This window comes from Tenrec ecaudatus, chromosome 5 (genome assembly GCF_050624435.1).
Source record: "Tenrec ecaudatus isolate mTenEca1 chromosome 5, mTenEca1.hap1, whole genome shotgun sequence".
NCBI lineage: Eukaryota > Metazoa > Chordata > Mammalia > Afrosoricida > Tenrecidae > Tenrec > Tenrec ecaudatus.
In genome coordinates this window covers 29,836,012-29,859,720 of record NC_134534.1, presented here as the reverse complement: position 1 = coordinate 29,859,720, position 23,709 = coordinate 29,836,012, and the positions used below count along the sequence as shown (strand labels likewise).

Genomic DNA, 23,709 nt, shown 5'->3' with positions numbered 1-23,709 from the left:
CGAATTCTTCATGATGTTTTCCTCTCGTTTCAGAATTCGTTTTCCACAATGAAAATTTGTTTTACTTCGATTTTTTTTTTATGTTGGAAGTTCTCCAAAATTGTAGTACAGCCGAGAACCCTGGTTTTGTTGTGGGTTAAGCACTGGTCACGTAACCAGTGGCTCAGACCATCAAACTGAATAGCAACCCCTCGGGAGAAAGATGAGGCTGGCTGCTCCTGTGAAGACTTACAGTGTCTGTGGAATTGTGCCCGATCTGACCCCATCATACCAGGGCAAAAAAACCAATGGCATGCCACAGAGCAGCAAGGGAAGCCAAGCAGTGAAGTCCCTAGGGAATGCCAAACGCAGACTTTGGGGTGGGAGCATTGCACCCCATCCTACTCAACTGGAAAACACTCCTAAAGGTCAACAAACACACCTGGAACTATTTATAGACTTTTCTTTTTCTGCCGTTGTTTTTGTTGTTATTGTTTTCTTTTGCTTCTGTCTTGGTTTTGTGCATATTATTCTCTCTGCAGGTCTATCGAGATAAGATAGGTGGAATAAACAATCCGGAGGAGAAAACAACTGGACCACCGGTTCTGGGGGGAGGTGGGAGGCCATTGCAGATGGGGAGGTGGGGGACAGGAAGGGGAGTGCCAACCAACCCAGGGACAAGAGAACAAGTGATCTGAAATGGATGGGAAGGAGAGTATAGGATGCCTGTTGAAGCTTGCTCAAGGGCAATGTAACCGAGAGGAATTACTGAAACCCGAATGAAGGCCAAACAGGATAGTGGGACAAAAAGACTGTAAAAGGAAATAAAGGAAAGAGCTATGAGGCAAAGGACATTTATAGAGGTGTAAATTTAGAGGCATGTCCATATGTAAATATTTTATATATGATAGGGAGCTAGATCTATGTACATATATTTATATGTCAAGAATTAAGGTAGCAGACAGACATTGGCCCTCTACTCAAGTACTCCCTCAACACAAGTTCACTTTGTTCTAATAACCCGACATACTGTGATGCTCACCTTCCCGGTATGATCACTGAAGAGAAATGGGTGCATAAGCCAATGTGATGAAGAAAGCTGATGGTGCCCGGCTATCAAGATGTATAGCATCTGGGGTCTCAAAGGCTTGAAGATAAACAAGTGGTCATCTAGCTGAGAAGCAACTAAGCCCACATAGAAGAAGAGGTGTCGATGGGATTAAGTATCAGGCATCAAAGGCCCAGAACAAAAAATCACATGAATATTAATGTAGGGAGTGTGGAGTGGAGATCCAAAGCCCATCTATACAAAATTGGACATCCCCTTACAGAGGATCACAAAGAACAGACAAACCAGTCAGGATGCAGTATAGCACCGATTGAAACATACAACTTTCCTCTAGTTCTTTAATGCTTCCTTTCCCCCACTATCATGACCCCAATTCCACCTTATAAATCTGGCTAGACCTGAGCAAATAAAAGTTGGAAACACAGGGAATCCAGGACAGATAAACCCCTCAGAACCAATAATGAGAGTAGAAATACCAGGAGGGGAAGGGGAAGAAAGGGTAACTGATCGCAGTGATCTACATATAACCTCCTCCCAGGGGATGGACAACATAAAAGTGGGTTAAGGGAGACATAGGTCAATGTAAGACATGGGAAAAAAACCAATTATAAATTATCAAGTGTTCATGAGGGAGGAAGGCGGGAGGGGGGAAATGAATTGATACCAAGGCCTCAAGTAGAAAGAAAATGTTCTGAAAATGATGATGGCAACATATGTGTACAAATGTGCTTGCCACAACGGATGGATGGATGCATTGTGAGAAGAGCTTGTAAGAACCACCAATAAAATAATTTAAAAAAACACGAGTGTCAAAAACCCTGTACAGAGGTGTTTGTGAGTCAGGAACAACATGACATTAAGTTTGAGGTTGGGTTTCTTTTTTTAAATCAAGGTCATGTATGAGGTAGCACCTTTGTTGACATTACATTTGTTTAAAACAAATTTTTAACTATTCTAATTTGATCAGAAATAGTATACTAGCTTAATGTTTTATTTTGGATTTCATTCATTTCTGGTGAGTATGTTTGTCTATGAACTATTAAAAACTTGTAAATGCTTATTAAACTCTGTTTCAGCCTTTGGCTCTCCAATTCAGTGTTCTTTTATGTTTTCCATTGGACTGTTTTCTAACTTTAATCTACTTCCTGGCTCTCTTCCAATAAGAGCCCCCACCTGCATGCTGAGTTCTTTTCTTTTTTTTTTAAAATCATTTTATTGGGGGCTCATTCAGTTATCACAATCCATACACACATAAATTATGTAAAGCACATTTGTACATCCGTTACCCTCATCATTCTCAAAACATTTGCTCTCCACTTAAGCCCCTGGAATCAGCTCATTTTCCCCCTCCTCCCCTCCCCACCCCTCATGAATCCTTGATAATTTATAAATTATTATTTTGTCATATCTTACACTGTCTGACATCTCCCTTCACCCACTTTTCTGTTGTCCATCTTCCAGGGAGGAAGTTATATGTAGATCCCTGTAATCGGTTCCCCTTTCTACCCCACCCTTCTTCCACCCTCCCAGTATGGGCACTCTCACCACTGGTCCTAAAGGGCTCATCTGTTCTGGATTCCCTGTGTTTCCAGTTCCTATTTGTATCAGTGTACATCCTCTGATCTGTAGCCAGATTTTTAAGGTAGAATTGGGATTATGATAGTGGGGGTGGGGTGGGGAGGAAGCATTTAGGAACTAGAGGAAAGTTGTATGTTTCATCATTGCTACACTGCACCCTGACTAGCCCATCTCCTCCCCGTGACCCTTCCATAAGGAGTTGTCCAGTTGCCTACAGATGGGCTTTGGGTCCCCACTCTGCACTCCCCCTCATTCACAATGATATGTTTTTCTGTTTTTTGATACCTGATACTGAAGCCCCACGACACCTTGTGATCACACAGGCTGATGTGCTTCTTCCATGTGGTCTTTGTTGCTTCCATGGCCGCTTGTTTAGGACAAGAGGCTCCTTTTGTATTCTGGCCTGAATGGTTTGCATTTGACAAAATGGGAGAAATCAACACACTCCTACTTGGGTAAGTCACAAAAACTCAAGTGGTTAACATAAGTTGACATTGATCTAGGTCCTTTGGGTTTAAGAGGGTCTTTGCCCTCTCAGAGTTTAAAGTCTAGGTGAAAAGAAGAGAGTAATGCATGAAACAATTAGTGATCAATACAAGGCAGCCCACAGTGAGTGAATTGCGGAAGAGAGATACTAAGAGGAAAAAGATCAATGATGCCATGAGGAGCCATCAATGAGGTTGGCCTGGGCAAAGGAGAGGACAGGAATTTCAGATGACAAGAACTACGTAAGTGACAGTCTAAGTAGGTAGAGAAATAGTGGATTAAAAAAATAAAAGTCGATAGGTAATCACAGTAATACTCTACTTTCACATGGAGCAAAGGTTCTGACCAGTCAGACTGTCTGAGTCTGAATCCCAACTCTGCCACTTAGAAGCTGTGTAACGGGGGCAAACCAGTCATTTCTATGGCAGCCCTAACGTTACCCACGTGTTATATGAAGATAATCAAAGTTCCTACCTCGCAGGGTTGTCATGAAGATGAGAGAAGTAAAGATGCAGAAGGAACCAGGCGTATTATTCGCACCCAATAAGCTACCATCATTAATTTAAGCATCCATTAAGAAACTTTATGAACTCGTTAACATGATGTACTAATAAACTCACTCCACTCCCTCACCTACTATTTACGCTTACTCCCCCTGTAGTAGTAACTACTACAGGTGTTTTAAAGAACCAGTTGCCAGAGTTACAGTGATGGCAGCATCTTCCAGAGGAAATGCCCAGTAGGATGTGGGACTAAAGCTCATGACTCCAGATATGGATTATGATTCAACAACACAGAAGAGAATGCATTTGTTTATGGAGAGGAGAAAGTTTTGAATTAAGCTTTGAAGGTCATTATGTTCTTGAAAAAGTAGAGCTAATGGAGCAGAACACTGCAGAGATGTGGTAATTAGAATGAAAGGGGTAAATCAATTCAAGTTTCCACTTGGTTGAGAATTAAGGAACCCCAGTGGTGTAGTGGGTTACCCATTCATCTGCAAATGACAAGGTTAGCGGTTTGAAGTCACCAGTTTCTGCGATGGAGAAGACGATGTTGTCTGCACTCCTAAAGAGTTAAAGTTTCAGAAACCCAAGGGGCAGTTCGGCGCTGTTCTAGAGGGTTGCTCTGCATTGGAATTGGCTGGATGGCAGTCGGTGGCAGCGTGGAAACACTACACAGAGAGAAGAACCGGAGATTCTCCCCCACCCCCATCTTAAGCTTCACAGTGGCACGCTTAGGTCTTCATTCAGTGGCACTCCTATCCCCCATTTGGGTTTGCGAGTGTGATTTTTCAGGGAGGATCAAAGTCAGTTCTGGGTTTATTTTAAATCAAATTTAACAGTTAGTAATGCATCCTAAATAGAATACATTTTTCACATTTTCCTATAATAGCTATGGTAAAGTAATAATTAAGTAAAAGCTTCCATTAAGTAGCAATTAAGTTAAGAAATACTAAATTATCAACACTATAAAGATCTCAAACAATCAAAACGCCGAATATGGAGGCTTATAAATAACGTACACACCTTTTTGAGCCTTCCTTCCTTCAAAAGGTAGAGCCTGTTTTCTCTCTCATTGAATGGGGCTGGGGTCTATTTCAATGACCTAGAAGGAGGAGGATTTGATAGCGTCGGCTTTTGAAACTAGAGGTTAAAACATAATTGCAGTTTCTTCTTAAAATGCAAGCTCATTTCCTGAAGACGAGCACAGCAGGCAGTCACGTGATGAGGCTGCTCAAGCCTCATACCGAGGAGTCCATGGGATCAGCTCATATGGAGACCAGGTCTCTAGCCAGCACCCGGCACAAAGGTGCCAGCCATGCAGGTGAGTCATCTAGCAACTGAAGCCCCCAGTCCCCGTCAGGCTTTAAATGGCTGTACCCGAGCCAAGGCCTTGAATGGGACTTTATGAGAGAATTTGATTCAGAACTACACAGCTAAGCTGTTCCCACTTTCCTGACACATACGAATTGTGTGACATAATCTTCGTGTTGTCACTAAGTATTGGAGTAATTTATTTTGCAGCAGTACATAATTCATACAATGAGCATGATACTAATTGAGATCTTGATCATCAACTGTTTTATCTAATTCAGCTGAAAGGGAGGTGGGGCTGGTCCAAAGTCCAGAGTTAATGAGGGGAGCGTTTAGTAAGCAGAAAGGAAGAAAAGAGAAAACCCAAAATTCAATAGGAAATGAACTATTCGCAAGTCACATGTTATAGCAAAGTCTGGGTAGCTAATTACTAAATCCATTTTGTCTTTTCCCTGGGGATACTGCTGGTTACATTTCCCTGCCTCTCTCAGTGAGATGTGGCAACAAGATTGAGTGGTCCTCAACAGAATGTCCAAACCTCCCGTGAAGTCTTCTCGGATGTCTCTCTTTCCATCTGGCAGCTGGGTATTGACAGCCAGGCTGATCTTAGAAGCAGCATGCAGAAGACAGCAGAGTCTCTATCACCTTAGCAACCCAAACCAAACCCAGTGCTATTGAGTGGATTCTGAGTTGCGTCCTGGTGGCACGCCAGTTACGTGCTTGGCAGGAACCAATAAGTCAATGGCTCAAACTCAACAGGTAGCCGTCTGGGGCAAAGAGATGCGGGTGTTGGCCTCCTTAAAGATTACAGATGTGGAAGCCCCGTGGAGCAGTTCTACCCTGTTCTATACGGTCAGAATGAGTATCATCTTCGGTTCTCTTAGTGAAGTGAAAGTACTTAGTTGTGACTCTTCTATCTCTGTATTATACAAATGATTGGGTGGGGACCATGCAAATCAGGTAGAGAAAACAAACTCAGACAGTTCCGTTGCGCCATTTCCCTGACATACTTTTAGAGTTATCTCATAAGCAGAAACAGATTCCATGAATGCCAAGAAAGTAGCAACTGAAGCAGATAAGGGCACTACAATAGCACAGGGGAGATCCCTGCCCCGCATGGAAGAGGCAGTAGAGACCACAGCATGGAGACCACGAGTCCGTGAGCATAGGAGGCAGTGGGGCAGAGCATCAATCTGGCTTCCTGGTTTGTGGAGGCAGAGGGGAAGGCGCCACATGGCCACGGGGCCAAGGGGCAGACAGACATGTCTGCCAGAATGGCTGAGAAGAGGTTCGGCTATGGACAAAAAACTTCTCTTTAATATTTTCTGATTAGGACTTGTGGCATCCTGTTACCTTCCCCAATAAATCTCCATTATCGTATTATCTCTTGGACTCAATGTGGTCATTGCAATGGATTACGGAACCAAGCAGCGGAGTAGAGTGAGCGAGGATTTCATCTTGCGTGGGTCCACCATCAACGTTCGTGGAAGCAACAGTCAAGAAACCAAATAACATTGGTTAACTCTGCTTCACAAGACCTCTTTGAGATCCTCTTCGATGATTAAGGTGTGCCCGCCCCAATCCATGGTATTTTCAGTTGCTTCAAATGTGTGTGAAAGTGTGACATTGAACAAGGAAAACCAAAGAAGAACTCATCTTTCACACTGCGGTGTTGGCGAAGAATACTGAAAGGACCATGGATGCCAAAAGAACATACACAAAGAAGTACAGCCAGAATGGTTCCGGGAAGTGAGAATGGAGAGATTTCCTCCTGTACACTTTGGACACGTTGTCATGAGAGAGCAGTCCCTGCAAAAGGACATCATGCTTGGCAAACTGGAGGGGCAGTCAAAAAGATGAACACTTTTGACAAGATGCACTGACACAGTGGCTACAACAACGGGCTCAAACCTAAAACAACTGGGAAGGTGGCACAGGACCAGGTGGTGCTTATGTCCACTGAACCCCGGGAACCAACCTGGTGGCACCTCACAACAGCAACAAAAATGATAACACAAGACCCATCCAGATAGGGCTTTCATTTCCAAGTCCAAGAAGTCCAGATTGTGCTTGATCTTGTTCATAAGGTCTAGCTCTTCATGTAAGTGCAAACTAAAAAGAGAGAAAGGTTATACTCGAAAATACACCCAGCCAATGTTAAATGGTGGGACATTGATCCCGTGAGGCATGTTAACCACAAGAAATCCTCCCACGACAATCACCAATGCATACAGAAGCTAAAACCCACGAACAGGAGTCACCCCAGCCTTCTGTCCCATCAGTGGAGTACGTTTCTTGACAAGACCCTGGTTCTGCTAGTTGGAAGAAACTTATTTGTCCACTGATGTTCAAGTCCCGGGTTTAAGTCTCTAGGAGTTTCTTTCTTGTCATTTATCCTCCGTGGCTTTACCTAAAACGAATGTCGGGTAGCATGGCTTAGAAAATTAATAGGCTCCTGTGTCAGCTCCCATCCCATTTCATGTGCCAGTCACCATATCCAAGATCCTCTCAGTTCCAGAAGGAATCCTTCCTTTACTTCCTTATCTCTTCATTCTCTTTCTGCTTAATGATGTCTCTTTTGAGAGTTTTCCCTTCTACTTTTGATTTCAGTTTATCTGAAAGGAGTTGTGTTTTGCATATGATCTTTGACGTAGGGATGAGCTGTTGTTTCTCAAAATCTCTGTCAGCCTCATCTCTTATTTTTAGGTTCTAGACATCTCCTCCATCGGCCTTCTATTTTGCTTGCAATCAGCAAATCCTTTCCTGGGCTGATAGCTTTCATAAGGTATAATTTAAGGTGGGCCTTGCTTCTGCCTCTTTCTTCCCTTCTGCCCCTGCTTTCCTTGCGAGGCACATATTCACCATTATGGGCATCACTGCTGTGTCCTTAAACTATCCAGAGAAAATGAGCTAAACTAAGCAATGGTTCTTAACATCAGTTGTAATCCAGATTAGTTGGTTTGGCTAATTTTGTGGGCAAGGTTAAATAAAATTGAAAGATAAAGTAAATGGATGCCCAGCAACTCCATGATCTGGCCAAATGGCAGTGAGCAGAGTCCTGTCAAAGTGATAACCTTATAGGAGCTTTCAACGTACAATGTTGTGAATTAAAACCACGATTTTCAACCAAATAAAAGGACCTGTTAGATTTCCGTATGTTCATGATCGAATCTGTGCTTCTCCACGGCATGGCAGGTCATGGCAGTAAAGGATGTTAGTACGCTGTGCCCCATGATTAGGCGAAAGGCAGTTTTCCACTCTGATTTTATGTTCCCTGAAAGGGAATGTAAAGTTTTCCAGATACATGTGTATGATGGTACAAATAAAAGATCTCAGAATGAATGGCTTCCACCGGGAAGATAAAAATGAAGAAGTAGAACTAGGAAGAGCAGGAGGGAGAGGAGGACAAAGGAGGAGAAGGAGGAGGAAGTGAACACTGTTTTTGATCATGGCCGTGGGTAATCACCAACAGTTATCCCAGTCCTTCCTCTGTCATTCAGCTTTGAAGCAACACGGACACAGGATCCCAACTCTGCTTTTACAGTCTACTAAAGATCATGGTGGATATGATGGTGGAATGCAAAGCTTCATTCTCTCTCAGCCTTCCTCCCGTTTATTCTTTTAACTGTTCTTTGACACATTATTCACATATCATACAATTCAATAGTTCATACGAAAAATGGTGGTATGAATCATAACCACAATATTCTAGAACATTTTCTTCTTTCTTGTACTCATTGCTTTTAGCCCCCCATTTGGCTCCCCACCACCCCAGCCATACGAATTACTGTCTTTATAGATGTATCTATCCTGACTTTCATACACAGAGAAATATACAAAATACGGCCTCGTCAGAGCTGGGCAAGGCAGACCATTTTATAGGTGAAGAATCTTTCTGTGGCTCAGACAACTTGCCAAGGGGAGAGCATGGATGTAAACTTCAAGTCACGTGTTCCCCAGTTTTGAAGCCCTCACTATATGATTTTTGCTTAGGATTTTAAAAAGAACGCTCAATATGAGAGCGTACTCTCTGGCCTACTAGGACCTCAAATAAGACTCATCCTCTGGGGGTCTTTCCCTGAGCCTATACATGTATCCTAAGTACACGATTGTACGTGGTAAAAAACAATTGCATTTTCTTTCCATGTTAGAGGAACCGTGTCAGCATATGCTTCTGTGCCCCTCAGTCGGGACGGCGGTTTTGATGGCTAAGGGCTCTGACGGGTTTAATTTGGTTGTGTATCAAGAGAAACCATTTATCACCTAACTCTATTGTATAAAAGCAAAAACACCAGCATGTTTACCTTCTAAAATGCAATGCTGGTGGCACAGTCGTGAAGCAGCTGACCGGAAACCTAAGGGTCAACCATGTGAACCCACCAGTCACGCTGTGGAAGACAGGGAAGTCCGATTCCAAAAAGACCTTTACAGCTTTGGCTGACTCACAGAGCCCCTAGGCACGTGGAATGAAAGACTGCCCCATCCTGTGTCATCCTCAACAGTTAACTTGGGGCCACTGGTGTGACCACTATGTCAATCCATCTAGTCAAGGGGCTTCCTGCTTTTGCTGTTCCTCTACTTTACCCAGCATGCTGTCCTTCTTCAGCAACTGTGCTCCCAGGCTCCCTTACACAGTTTCTTATTGTTACTTAATTTTATCCAATGATAAATATAGCATAGCTAGTATAAATGTATTTTTCTCTTTGCAGGAGGAGTTCTCTTGCTTCAAATTATTGTTTTTAGCCAATCTGCTGCCAAAGAACTTTTTAGAATGTTCAATAGTAGTGATGTCACTTAGATGACTAAGGTGCCCCTGACCTAAGACACGGTATTTTCAACCCCCTCATACGCATGCCCCAACAGGACAATGACTAAAGAAGACCGATGAATCGATACTTTTGAATTATGATGTTAAGAATACCAGAAAAATGGACAAATCTGCCTTAAAAGAGGAATAGCCAGCTGGTCCAGAGACGTGAAAATGGCGAGACTGCTCGCCCATACTTTAGACAAGCTGCCAGGAAGGACTAGGCTTGGCAGAAGGTCAGCCAAGAGAGGAAAACCTTCAACAGGATAGACTGTTGTCACTGTTGACGGTGACTACAACTTCAGGCTGAAATAGAACAGAGATGGAGAGGATGGCGTAGAACTGGAAAACGTCTGGTCTGTCACACACTGGGTCACTGTGGGTCAGAACTGATTCAACCACATCGAGTAACACGACCACAGGGGGCGCTAAGAGTCTGAGAGTCAAAGTCAACTTGATGGCAACACTAAAGGTAAGTTATGATTATTTCCTTCCAAGTACTTTTCATAAAATGTGATTTTTCGAAGTTTTTTGGCACATGATCCAAGTATCAAAAATAAATGTGATCAGTGATCATGAAAGAACAAGATTTTTTTGTGTTCATTGGCACATAAGCTCTTTAACAAGAGCTGTGGAAATTATGGCATTCGTTAGCAGTCCTGTTTGCCAAGCAGTGCCAGTGTGCCTCATTTTAGAGCACATGATGGAACTGTACTTCCTGGCGTGTGCAGGATTAGGGACTAGTTTTGACTAATGAATTAGGGGGCAAGGAAGGTCATGCCTGTTTGAGACCTTCCAGATTTTTCCCCTCTACCCTGGCAGTCAGCAACATTTGAAAAGGTGACTGCATTAGACCGAGTGCCCGGGGTCACATTGCAAGGGACCCCGGACTTGTTACAGCAGCTTACCTGTATCATTACAAAGGATCAGTGTGACTGATAGAAACCAGAAGCTCTTTTAGCAATATATATAGACACACATATGTATATGTATAGAATCTCCAATGTTTTAATAAGTAAAGAAATATAGGGTGCCTTACTTCAAAACTGACAGACTTATGCATAAGAGCAATCAGTACTACCCCTTAATAGTGTAAATTATGATGCACCTCATAAAAGAAAATGGTGATTAAAAAGTAGACTAAAAAAGGGACATAAGCTAATTCAATATACATTGCTCACCTAAATTTTTTGATGTTTTTAAAAATATCTACTCATTACCCTTTTTCATATTATATATTACAAAGTAACAATGCTGTGCAATTTAGAGAACCCTTAACGAGGTTTGTCACTATTTGATATACAGTAATCATCAGAAGGCACACTTTAGATTGTTCTCCATTATATGAAGAAAGAAGAACTGAATGCTTTAAGTTTTCAGAAGCAGGTAATTTCAAGTTAAATGGAAAAAGGTCAAACCAACACCAAAAAAATAATATTAAATGAAATTAACAAATATACTAGCTTGATCGTTTTATTTAAAATGACACACTTGCTATTAATATATAAGGCATCAAATAACCTAAGTAAAAGCATACAACCTTAACTATTCTTTATAAAGTCAAAAAGCACAAAATCAACAGTTTTGTTTGTTTGGCAAAATAAGATGGAAAAGCTTATGTGCTGATTAGAACCACAGAGTAAAAATTCTAAGGACACAGTAGAGTAATAGCTCATCTTTTCACACTTTGTATGATGTCTGTTCATAACCTAGCTAGGAAACTTTAAGATAGAAAGAAAAGAAGGCTGTCTATTCCCCAAACACAGAGGTGTTGCTAAAACGTAGAACAGAGGGAGGTACTGTCTGCTGCCTATGTATACAGGTGAGTCCCAAAGCATTGCGACAGCAGAGCAGCTCAGCCCCGTCTGGGTTGATTCCAAAGAAACCGTTTAGACATGGCCCTCTGATCAGTGGATGGCTGCAAACAGCACCTCTCTGCAGTATCATCTTAGGGTTGTTAGGGTGTTGTAAAGAAGGCTGAGGGGTGGCATCTGACCCCCTCCAATTTCACAATCAGGAAGGGAATTACACTTAAAATCCATTCAGGCAGATTCCTATGAGGTGGAGGTGATATTTCTCTACCCTCCAAGCCTCTTTACCAATTCCAACTGCCCCTCCCACTGCACCACTTTCCTGCAGTGGCCACGCAGAACTCAGGCAACACTCCCAACTACAGGGTTTATTAAGGAAGTTAACAGGTCACAAGTCAGGGCCAGAAATGCTCAGGAGGCAGCTCTTCGGTCAGGACAGCCTCTTCCCAGTCCTGCCCACCGACAGCGCTCTCTCGGGTCCTTGGCTTCTCAGCCACACAGTCCCTTGCCCTCTGCCCTTCTCAAGCAATGCTACGGAGCTCTTTCGGAGATGCCCGTAAATGTCCAAAGGGTACACTACTCCACTTATAAGCCCTAGCCCAAAGGTGCTCAGCTCTACTTCTGTGGCTCAGCAAACCTCACTACACCAATTAAGTGGCTGTAGGCACTCCACTCTTCAGGCAAGCTCCTGCTTGAAGGCACTCCACTTGTTCTGTGGGCCAGGCAGTCCACGGTTCCGTCCTTGTTCTGATTCTACTTCTGAAACCACTCTTCCGCTGCTTCTGTGGGGGCACAGCTCGGTCTCACAGGTCAGGGAGGGTCAGTGCCTGGGGCTCTTGCTGATGTGCTCTCCTACTAGCTCATTTTGGTGGCTCATTTTATACCCAAGGGAATGGCAAAATTAACCACTCCCCCTGTGAGAGTTCCAGGTCTTACAACTGGATCATACAATCTTATCCACACCCCCCCTCACCTCCTCTTACTGATATCCACCAGGAAGAGGGAAGACAAATCCAATTGGCATGGCCCTCACCCAGTCTTTTGGTCTGAGTTACAAAGGCCATGACTAGAAGAGCCACATGGCGCACACCGCTGCACCACATGGGCCTTCAAAGAAAAACGGTCTAAACTGTCCTCCAAAGAGACGGGCTAGGCCAGCTCCAGTCAGGGCAGAAAGGCCAGCTAACAGTGTTAAGGCAACTGCTTTTAAAATTCCAAAGGAATAATTCTGGCAGATATTTTTGAAGGACATAGGGCAATCGTGAGGTCGTCTTAAGAAGATTTAAGCTGAAAATTGCATTGGTGGAAAAAAGGTGAGGAAAATTGCAGAAATATTTTTCCCATCATAACAATGTACCTGCTTATCTTCCAACAATGGTTGTTTATGAGAATTTTGTTGGGAAACTTTATTTCTTCTATTGTACACACCAGACTTACTTTGTTCTCATAACTCCAAAACCGTTTATGGAGGAACACGACCTGAGCCTCTTGAGGACTCCATGGCAGCTGTTTCGACAGTTTTGTGAATTGAAGTGTGTGGAAATCGTGGAGGAAGAGTTAGCGAGATGGAAGTATTACCGTCAGAAGTGCATATGTAAATGGAGGACATGCTGAGAAACCATAGTTTCACCTTTTGGCACTTTCGCTTAATGAAGTGTTCTATGACTTTAGCATACCTTTTGACTTACCGTTCTGTTTCTCCCTTAAATAATAATACAGGGCAAAAGAACTTTTAAATATGCCATGCTCTTATAAATCTTAAATGGAACAGTTAAAAAATAAATCAATAAACATTTGGGGGATTTCAAACAACCAATATGTTTATATCATCATGGCATCTTATTCTGAGGTTGAGCCCAAATTATTGAACTATGCCCAGTGAAAGAGATCTTTTGTTCTTAGAGTCAACATGCCAATGTTGCTACAAGAGAATTTTGCTAACAATAACTTTAGATATTATACTTTAATAATAATAAAGTATATTATTCTACTTTACACAGGTAGGTGTGCGTGCACATAAACATATACCCTAATAAGCATAAATTACAGGTACACACCTACGTTTAAACCAAGAACTTTAAAAATCAGGTTCATGTGTTTAAAAGCACCCTACTTTTAACAGTGCCAATGTGCTCACCAGGCGAATTATTCCCCAAGGCCTATGCCCGTGAATGCTGTGCAAATAGGGTACCGCGGGATGCGGTGAACCATCAAATGCTAAGCTCTGAAGCAGCTGATGGACAGTGAGATGCTACATCCTCTTTTATGCACCCCATTATGCTGAGAAAAATAACTTTAATTCTTTTCATCATAGTCATTCGTGATGTCTAATTCGGGAAAAGGTTAATTCTCATTACAAGGAACTGTAAGCAGCTGTCCTACTCCATTGCTGCATGAATCTAGGTGGTAGTCATCAATCTTGCTGCAATAGGTGAACCACTGACTAAGGCTGTGAGTCTTTGTTGTCAGACCACATTTCCGCGGGAGCAGTAATTGCTGCGCTGGAGTCTGACCTTCAGAACGAGAAACCCTTCCCCGATAGATGTATAGAAGTGCTTCAACTGGAGACGATTAAGCCGGGTCAGATTCTGCATGCGTCTGTGACTGCCAGGGTAAAAGATGCATGCAGGTTTATTAAAATGCCCCTGCCTAGAAAGGGCGCCCATTACAAAGAGGGAAGTATAAAGTGGAGCCGCTTGGGTGCAAGACCCTTCATGTTTGCTACTGAGTCGGCATGGTGCCCGTTCAGTCATTCAATCTTGTCCTGGGGACGAAGGAACAGCACAGGTGGACTTGGTGGTGGCAGTCTCGCTGCCTGAGGTTTAGCAGAAGAACATGTGTGGGCACAGATCCCACTGAGTCACTCGGATAAATAAGTATGACAACACAAAACTCAAACCAATGCCACTGGATGGATTCCAACTCATGGTGACTCTGGTAGGACAGAGTACAACTGCCCCACAGGGTTTCTGATGCTGTACAAGCTTATGGACGCAATCTACCACAACTTCCTCCAGCAGAGCAGCAGGGGCGGGGGGTGAACCACCCACCTTTCAGGTAGAAGCTAGGTACTTAACCACTCCACCACCAGAGCTCCCTTAATAAGTATTCAAACCAAAGCCCTTGCCATCGATCCTATTACGAATCATTATGAATAGAATTGCTCCACAGGGTTTCTGAGGTTGTCAACCTTCACGAGAGCAGGAAGCCAGCCTCATTTTTGTCTGGAGGAACAGGGTAGGTTCAAACTGCTGACGCTGAAACTAAGAGTCCAATGCTTCACTCACCAGGCCAGGAGGCCTTCCTATAAGCAGAAGAGGGATGAATTCAGTATTTGGAGCAGACAGTGAAGCATGTACTATTGAGGCAAGTATCTAGATCCCCCAGAATCAAGGGGCCCTGGCAGTCACACATAAAATTCATGTGGGTCTAAGAATCCACAGTAACCACGAAACACAAGGTTCCCCAGCAGCCTGCACTTCTCTAAAATGCAAATCCGCTAGGAACCAGGAAGCTGGGAGAAAAGGGCGCTCGCCTTGTAAGAAGCCCAAGATCCCATGTTACAAACAACCCTGGTTCAATGCTCAGCTGCTAATGGAAAGGTTGGGGGTTCAAACCACTAACCAGTTTCATCGGAAAACACCTGGTGGTCTGCTCCCAAGATTACAGCCGGAGAAGCCATTCTCTCACAGAAGGTTGTTATCCATAAAAATCACCTCCAGAGCACCCACAGCCACGTCTGGTACACACTGCCCGGTCAGCTCCAGCATAAATACGCAAAAGCTCACTTCGACCAGAAACTGTTCCAAACCTCTGTCTCTGCGTTTCAACACAGAACTAAGCTCCATGGGGTTTTCAGTGGCTGATTTAGAGGAAGTAGATCCCAAGCCTTTCTTCAAGGGCACCTTTAGGTGGACTTTTGGTTAACAGTCGAAAGCAATAACCGTTTGTACCACCCAAGGATCCCAGAAGTGGTTTAAGGTACCCTAAAAAGAAACGGTTTATTAAAGACATTAAAACTGCCCGGATGATCTAAAGTTATAAACCTTGACAGAAGCAGATTGCCACGTCTTTCTTCTGCAGAGCTATTGGTGAGCTCAAACTGCAGATATTTGGGGCTGTGTGTTGAACTACTGTACCACCAAAACTCAAAAACTCACTGGCATCGAGTCAATTCCAACTCATAGTGCCCCTCTAGGACAGGATGGAATGGTCCCTATGGATTTCAAAGGTATAATTCAGAGAATTAAAGGCCTTGTCTTTCTCCTGGGGAATGGCTGGTGGTTTTGAACTGCTGACCTTGCAGCTAACAGCCCAATGCATAACCACTACACCGCAAGAAACACAACTCCTCTATAAGACCTACCCACTGCCATCAAGTCGAGTCCAACTTTCAATGGCCCTCTATTGGATTTCTGAGACTATACATCTTTGTGAGAAGCATACAACCTCATCTTTCTCCCACAGTGACTGGTGGTTTTGAACCACCAACCATGAAGTTAGCAGCCCAATACCTAACCCATAGCACCATCAGGGATCCTTCTAAAAAGACATTAGGAAGCTTAAATCGTCCCTAGAAAACTATATACATGGCCTTCAAGCCAATTCTGACTCACGGTGACTGATAGGATGGAGCAAAACACCTCGCAGGTTTCCCAGGCTGCAAGATTTACTAGAAGCCAACTAGTTCCTCTTTCTCCCTGGCAGTAGCTAGTGGGCTCAAACCCAAGTCCACAGCGAAGTACTTCACCTACTGAGCCGCTGAGGCTACTGTGCGGACTGTAGGTCCCAGGGAAGGCTCTCTGGTGCCACAGTGGTTAAGGACTGGGTCTGAGCCCGCAGCTGCTCTACAGAAGGAAGGCCCGTAGATCTGCTTCTGTCATCCTGACAGCCTGGGAAACCCTATGGTGCAGTGCTACTCGGCCCTACAGGTCACTGAGTCAAGGCAGAGTTTTTGTTTAGATCCTAGAAGTAATGGAGAAAAGCAACCTCTTTGGTACTCACACCTTTGGGGAGCACTGCTAGAGGGTAAATCGCTTTCATTTTAACGTTTCCAAGCTTTCTACTCCCAGCCTCGGAAATTCACAGCAGTTCTACCCTGTCTTATAAGGTTGCTATGTGTCAGTATTGATTCGATGGTGGTGTTTGTTTGATTGTTTAACATGAGGAGGATGACCCCTGAGTTTAGATTTTGACAGTCTGATAAATAAGCTACTTAAACCACAGACTTCTGGGGGTGGAGGATGGGGGAAGTTATAGTTTTGCTTCTCCAGGTCCAGCAATAAAAACTTCACAGGTAAGAACCAGCATCACACGGAAGAGATCAATGTTAAGGTAATAAATTGCCACGACCCCAGGCCAACACTGGAGCTATTGTCTGTAACTTTTATCATCTGGTCTGGCCACAGGACTTCTAAATAAATATTTACAGCTCCCCCCCACCAAAAAAAAAGGAATGCTGGAATCAACAGGGCAGAGAGCCCATGGTTTTGTTTGTTTTTGTGTGCTTCCTTACCATCATTTTCAATGCAAGAAACCAATCCTGAATTTAGGCCCTGGCAGGAGACAGACTAGGGCTATTCTAACTGAATTCCTGGGGAAAAGTTAATTAAGGTAATTATCTGGGTTGTATCAACACAGTACAGAGGGGAGCAGCCCAAGGATTCTCTGAATGGTGTCCTTTTGGTATGAAGGATTTGCTATCACAGAAAAAGACCTTCCAAAGAAAGAGATTTCAAAATTGCTGAAACAAGCATTTACCAAAGAAATTCCCGTTAGAAATGTGAAGAACACATTTACAGAGGAGGAAATATGTTCTGGATTGTTAGGTCTTTTTTTTTTTCACCCTTAAGATATTTTCTTTTCCAAATAAGGATTTTTTTTCATGGTGCCTGTAGATCACATCTGATCTATATATAATTTGGTAGCAATGCAAGACTCATTAAATGCCTTCAAATGAAAGGCCTTGGCATTTTCTCTCTTATCATCAGTTTCACAGACATGAAAAAAAAATCCCAATCCTTGATTTTCAGTTTGTTCTACCTTCTTAAACTGAAAATGGGGCTCCCGTTATTCATTTAATTAATCCCATTTTGCCAATTAAAAAAGGACTTCAGTTATCTACATTTTGCTTCTATGAACAAGTAATGCTTAAAGCACGCGCGCACACACACACACACACACACACACACACACACACACACACACAGAGCTCCGATTCACTCCCTCAGCCAAGCTGCAGACATTCTTCTCTCCCTCAACCCAGAGTGGGTCCTTGAGCAGGCAAAAGCCTGACAATTCATAAGCCTTCGTAAAACACCTCCTGCTGGTCAGTGGGCTTCAACACAAACCAGACAGGAGCGTAACAGTAAAATATTTGTGCGCAAACCACCTAAACTAACACAGACCCACTGCACCAGCCTGGCGCCTCACCATCAGCAACAGAAAACTAAAATCATGTTGGTGTCACCCCATTTCTTTCTGAATCTTTGAGTCAGATTGTTGTAGGTTCATTATAAGTAGCTTGTACTTCCTCTGGAATTCATGTAATTTCTAATTTTTACATAATCATGCAAATACTTGTCTCCCTTTTTTTTTAAAAAACTCTCCTGTCTTTTCATCCTTGCCCCTCAGCATTACATTCAGTAACATCAGGAGTCCTGGTGGCAGGGTGGTTATGTGTTGGGCTGTTTGGCACAAGGTCAGCAGATTGAACCCCCATGTGCTCTTGGTGGAAAAGTTGAGGGTTTCTACTCCCAGGAAGAGTGAGTCTCGGCAGTGCACAAGAGCATCTCTAGCTTGTCCTATGTGGTCACTTATTATAAGAGTCTATCAACTCAGTTATAGCAACCCTAGGCAGAACAGAATCAAAGCTGCCAGGTCCTGGGCAATCGCCATGAGTCAGAAGTAACTCATTGGCAGTGAGTAACACAGAGCACACTTCATTCATCAACTCCATCTCTCTGGCATCTACAAGAGCTCATTCACATAACTGTCCCTACTTATAAAACACACACACACACAGTTACCCATAGACTCCACAGCCCTCCCTCACATCTACTGCAGGCATTAGAAGGAGGATTTAGAATTCAGAGAAATCACTTCCCCATATTATCACCAAGTCCATTCCCACTCTGCCATTTCAATTCCTAGTTCTAGTCTTGACTGGAAATGACCCCACTGGCCCTGATACTGGCAAGTAAACCAATGAGGGCAAGAGAAGTTGGACATACTTCAAGGGGTAGTTGTAAAATGCAAGATACTTCTGAGGCTGTATTTCCCAAGGGTTGACCTATCACGGCATGTGCTGTGTACAGATGTGACCCCTTTGTCCATCATGCCTCTCATAGAGCAAGAGTTGAACATCATGGGGCAGGAACTTCCAGTGACTGACAGCCCTGCAGTCAGGTGCTCAGATTTTAACTGGACTACTATGGGGGAATTTGGGGTTGACTGAAGAGCGCAGTTCCAGGGAATCAGGGTGTTCGATCTTTCACTCTCTTTCTCGTTCCCATCCTATTTTATTTATTTAACTGTGCTACCATCTCAAGCAACGGCTCACTGCTTGGCCCACAGAGCAAGTGATACAGCGTACTAGGCACAATCCCCAAGTGTCTGGCTGCAACTACATTGGAGAGTTGTTTGGGTTTTTTTCTTTCCCTTCCCTCCCCCCCACCCCCCAAATAATGACAAAATGTCATCTGGGAGCATGCCTGAGCCAATCAAGACTCAGAGATGCCTAGATAGTCAGCTATCTGGAAATATGTTAAAAGCACTTCACGTAATCACCTCTGGTGTCAGGACCAGAGAAGACGCCAGGAATGCTGGTCACCAGAAATGATGGCCAAACCGCAAGGAGAAAAGGAAACGAGATCAGCAATGTACTTTACTTCATTCAGCAGACAGGCATGCAACGTGGGCTAGCCTCTAACACCAGCAATCGGGGTTAAATTCAATTTCATCTGATGATGATTGGTACAATTTTCTCTTCATCATGTTTGTGACTGCTTTTACAAACAGGAATACTTTCAAATGTGATGTTCTTTTGAAAAGTACATATATATGTATGTGTATATATATGTATTATATATATACACATATATGACACCTTTAGCTTTCACATACTCACATAAAACTCCCTACTTTAATACTTAGCCAAATTATAAAAAAAGAGAAAAAAAACCAAGCGAGAAAATGGATAAGCACCTTTGAGAATAAAATGTAAGCCTTATTATGTGATTAAATGCTTATGTTCTTCGACACAAAATAGATTGCCACTTGATCCTACTGTGTGGCGGACTTCCTAGTGTCCAAGAATAATACCCCGTTTTTGTATAAAAGAAAGCATTTGTGTGTCGGGTCATTAGAAATCCTTTGCCATGGAAGCAGAGGCTGAAGGCAACCATAGTTCTTTAGAAGGAAAGGGATAGGTTGGCTGTGGCCTCTTATATGTCTTACATGACTTTTTTTTTCCCTAAGTGAAAGATACATCAGGACCGAAAACACTTGTTGGCTACAGGTTTGGAGGATTGAACTTTTCCTGTCAGGCAAATGAACACAAGGCGCTGTTTAAGAACGGTGTCTGTGTTTTGTGATATGTTTCCTGTTATAAAAGGCCAGGGTGGCCTCAAACTTCACCACCAGAATCAACTCTGTACCCCAGCAAGCCCATCTTCTTCTACCAAGGACAGTTCCAGGGTGTTTTCATTCCCGCCCGCTTTCATCCTGAAGTTGAAGGAACCGTACAGTTTTGCAGATTCTCGGGAAGAGGCACACCGGCTCCGACGGTAGAGCTCGCCCTTCCACATAGACATCATAAGCAAACAGGACAGAACGACGCCCCCGAGGGTGAGCAGACAGAGCCCCGCAATCACGCAGCGGTCTAGGTGAGCCCCCAGCCTCGCGCTCTCCCGCTCCAGGCGTTCCATCTCGCGGGCGGCCACTGCGTTGGGATCCACAGTCACATCGCGGGGGACAATGTAAGAGACGATCACCAACAAGATCCCCGTGACCAGGAACAAGATGGCGCTGATGAAACCATAGTCAACTGACTTTCCTGAAGACGTGGCTTCAGAACTTGTATCGTCTTCATCTTCGGAGATCAAAGACAAGGCAGCCTCCTGGGGCCACTCATTTGGATTTCCCCAGCCCAGAGTTCCCTGGTGATGGCTCCCTTTTGTGGAAGGGGAGCTCTGGTTCCAATGCTCCAAGTTGACGTTCTCATCCACGTAGGTAAAAGACGTTTCCAATTCCTGGCTGCAGCAGTTGCAGACTTTCCGTTCTCCTGGGATTTGGTGGTTCCTGGAGTCCACAGAGCCTGGTGGGAAGGAGTCTGGCTGAATGGCACTGTCCTGCAGAGAGGAGGCAGGGGATGCTGGGGAAAGGCTGGGTTTAGACCCTTCTCTCTCTGTTGCCCTTGGGGTTGATGTGCAGTGTCTCTGGCAGCAAAGGGCAGCTCTGGTGGCTGCTGCCTCAGGGGGGTCCCCAGGAGGCCCTCCTGCACTCCACTCCACAACATCACATTGGTCGGCCTGGCTGTTCTTCGTAGCAAGGGAGTGGAGCTCCATCCGCGCTAGTCAGACATCCCCCAGCAGCTTCCGGAAACTCTGCCAATAGCAACACAGTGAGGTAAGAACTCAAGAGAAGCTAGGGTGGCAAGGCCAGGAGGGCTGCTCCTGAGGCCCCATCTCCCTTTGCGGCCACAGCTGGCAGCCCTGCAGCCCCCCATTCTCCCAAAGGGGGACAAAGAAAAACCGAGGATACCTACTGGCAGGCACAGAGCGGGTGGTTAAGGAGAGATGCGCTAATTTAGTGCCGGGATTAACACGGAGGAACTCGGGTCCAGGTAGGAAAGTGGTGAGGAGGAAGTGGCAGTGTCACTGGAGAGAGCACTGCCGTCACCAAGCCAAATTTATCCAAGGACTCACACATTTCTGTGACAGGATCCCTCAAATGAGAAGGCAGGTTCCCTGTATAGAGACACAGATGAGAAAAGCAGGGACCCTTTTTAGCAAAGCTGCTGATTTTCCGAAGAAACTGGGGAAGCGCAGCCTTCTTAACAATGCAGCTGGATGTGCCGGGATGACACCCTAGGTAGTCCAGAGCAGCCGCTAATGCGGATGCCAGTCAGAAGACCACGCGGGGGAACGGAAGAGCTGCCCCAGCCGGCCCTGCTCCACTGGAACAGCTCAGCATTTGATGGGGTAGCGCTGAAGCTCAGGGAAGTGGGGCAACTTACCCAGCCACCTCTCTAAACTTTACACCTCAGACAGCCAATGACCCCAGGCAGATAGCCTCCCGTTTCCAAAACTGGAGTCTGAAAAGTTGCTCAATATGTTTCCACCCAGCCCCTTCTGGGCGCTGCGCCATGGGGCAGTGTGTTTGGGACGGCTTCTCTAAGCCGGGAAGTAGGCAGGCAACATACTCCAGATGATCCCCGATGATCCCGCCAGACCAGGGCAGCCCACTGGCTCCTGTTCATTCAGTTGCCTGGGCCCTCTAGCTCTCAGCTGCTCCAGCTCAAGGCTGACTTCCAGATCTTCGCCCAGTGAAGCCCACAAGAAACGGACCATCCGCAAGCCCATTCTGGTAGAGTTGAACAGATTAGCAATTAACTTGAACAGATGAGCAATGAACACACACACACACACACACACACACACACACACACAATGGTACAGATCTGTTGAGGCAAATTGATGGGCAACTGTTTCCAAGGTTACCAATCTAAAACTTTGTGGCTGTGACATTCCCTCACCCACTGCAACAAGGGACCGTTCTAGGGCAGAACTTTGGGTTGAGCAGGAAGCCATCTGTCCCTTTTTCTCTGCCTCGGTCATATTTCTCTCGGAAGCAAAATTCACTCTCCACCTACCAAGCACAGCCCTTTCCAGCACGGGCCTCTTTTATTTTATTTTCAAGTCCGAGGAGATTACCGATTGAACCCATTGCTTGAAGCTCATGCTTCACAATCCACAGCTGGTAACCCACACAGCAGCCCAGGCCATGGCTCCCGGCTCCCGGTTCCCCTCCAGTCAGTCTGGCAAGTCACGCACCACGACAGAGACGCATGCTTTCTGCTCCACATCCGAGTCAGGGTTTTAACAACCGACTCTAATGTTCAGAGTTTACCTGCAACTCCAACAGCAAAAGCAAAAGGATCCAATATTGAAGCCAGAACGGAACCAGATCTCTCGTTCAGCAGATGGACAGACTAAACCCCGACTGCAGGATGCCTTAATGAATGGAGACAAGCAGTAATGGGTTTCATCCGCTTCTGAAAAACGAGAAATAGTCTCACAATATCCCCTAGGGCATTCGGCGCTCTGCTTAACCTTTGGCACGATTAACTCGCCTCATCAGACTACTCCGCAGAAAATCCAGAGGGTCCCTGAAGTGATTTCCAATTCTTAACAAAGAGAGAAGGGGGGGGGAATCTTCTCTTAATCCGATTCTCCAGTGTCTCTCTCTTTGAAGAAAAGAGGGGCTCTCGCTTGTTCTGGCGAAGATTCATTAGCTGCACAGTGATTGCCTTTGCAGCTCCGGTAATCCGGGGCTTCCATCCTCAGCGGAGAATGAGTAATCCCGGGGGACCAGTTAAAGGATCCTTTCTTCCGTCCCCTCCCTCTCTCTCTGTCCCCTCGCCTTAAGAGCCCATTTAACAAAATTGCCCCGCAAAGCCAGAACACAGCACTTTCTCCCGTCCGTTTGCTAGCAATGGAAAGCATTGGGATTGGCAATGGAACTAACTGGCCCGGGAGAGGCGACCTCCCGGTGCGTCCTGCGCGTGTCGTGCGGGAAGGGCGCGCCGCAGGCTCCGGGCAGCGGTGCCCACCTCGGGCGCCGCGGGCTCCAGCCAGCCATTCCGGGTGAACTCTGCGACGCCCCGGGCATCCCGAGGCGGGATGCGTCCGCCGACGACCCGGGGACAAGGCAGGCAGTTTGGACGGGGAGTGGGGACGCGCGCCCCTGCTCCGCTCGGCAACCGGGCTCCGGCGCGCGCCTCGGCTCGTCCTCCCGGTCCCCCTCGGCGCCACTCACCTCCAGCCTGGACCGCTCGGAGCTGCTTGAGCACCGCGCGCTTGGCCCAGCGCGGCTCCCCAGCCAAGTCCCCCAATCACCAGCCGCGGCACTTGTAGCCTCGGCGCTCCGCTCGGCGGGCGGGGC

General features: G+C 45.2%; 1 protein-coding gene across 1 annotated transcript; it reads right to left on the bottom strand.

Annotated features, from left to right (window-relative positions):
- Positions 1-19,651: 19,651 nt before the first annotated feature.
- TMEM74 (transmembrane protein 74) lies at positions 19,652-21,110 on the bottom strand. The gene has a single exon (XM_075550591.1). The coding sequence runs from the start codon at positions 21,108-21,110 to the stop codon at positions 20,190-20,192; it is 921 nt and encodes a 306-aa protein (XP_075406706.1). The 3' UTR covers positions 19,652-20,189.
- Positions 21,111-23,709: the final 2,599 nt, after the last annotated feature.

Excerpts from the sequence above, each read along its gene's own strand:
- TMEM74 (XM_075550591.1), bottom strand. The coding sequence starts at position 21,110 with ATGGAGCTCCACTCCCTTGCTACGAAGAACAGCCAGGCCGACCAATGT.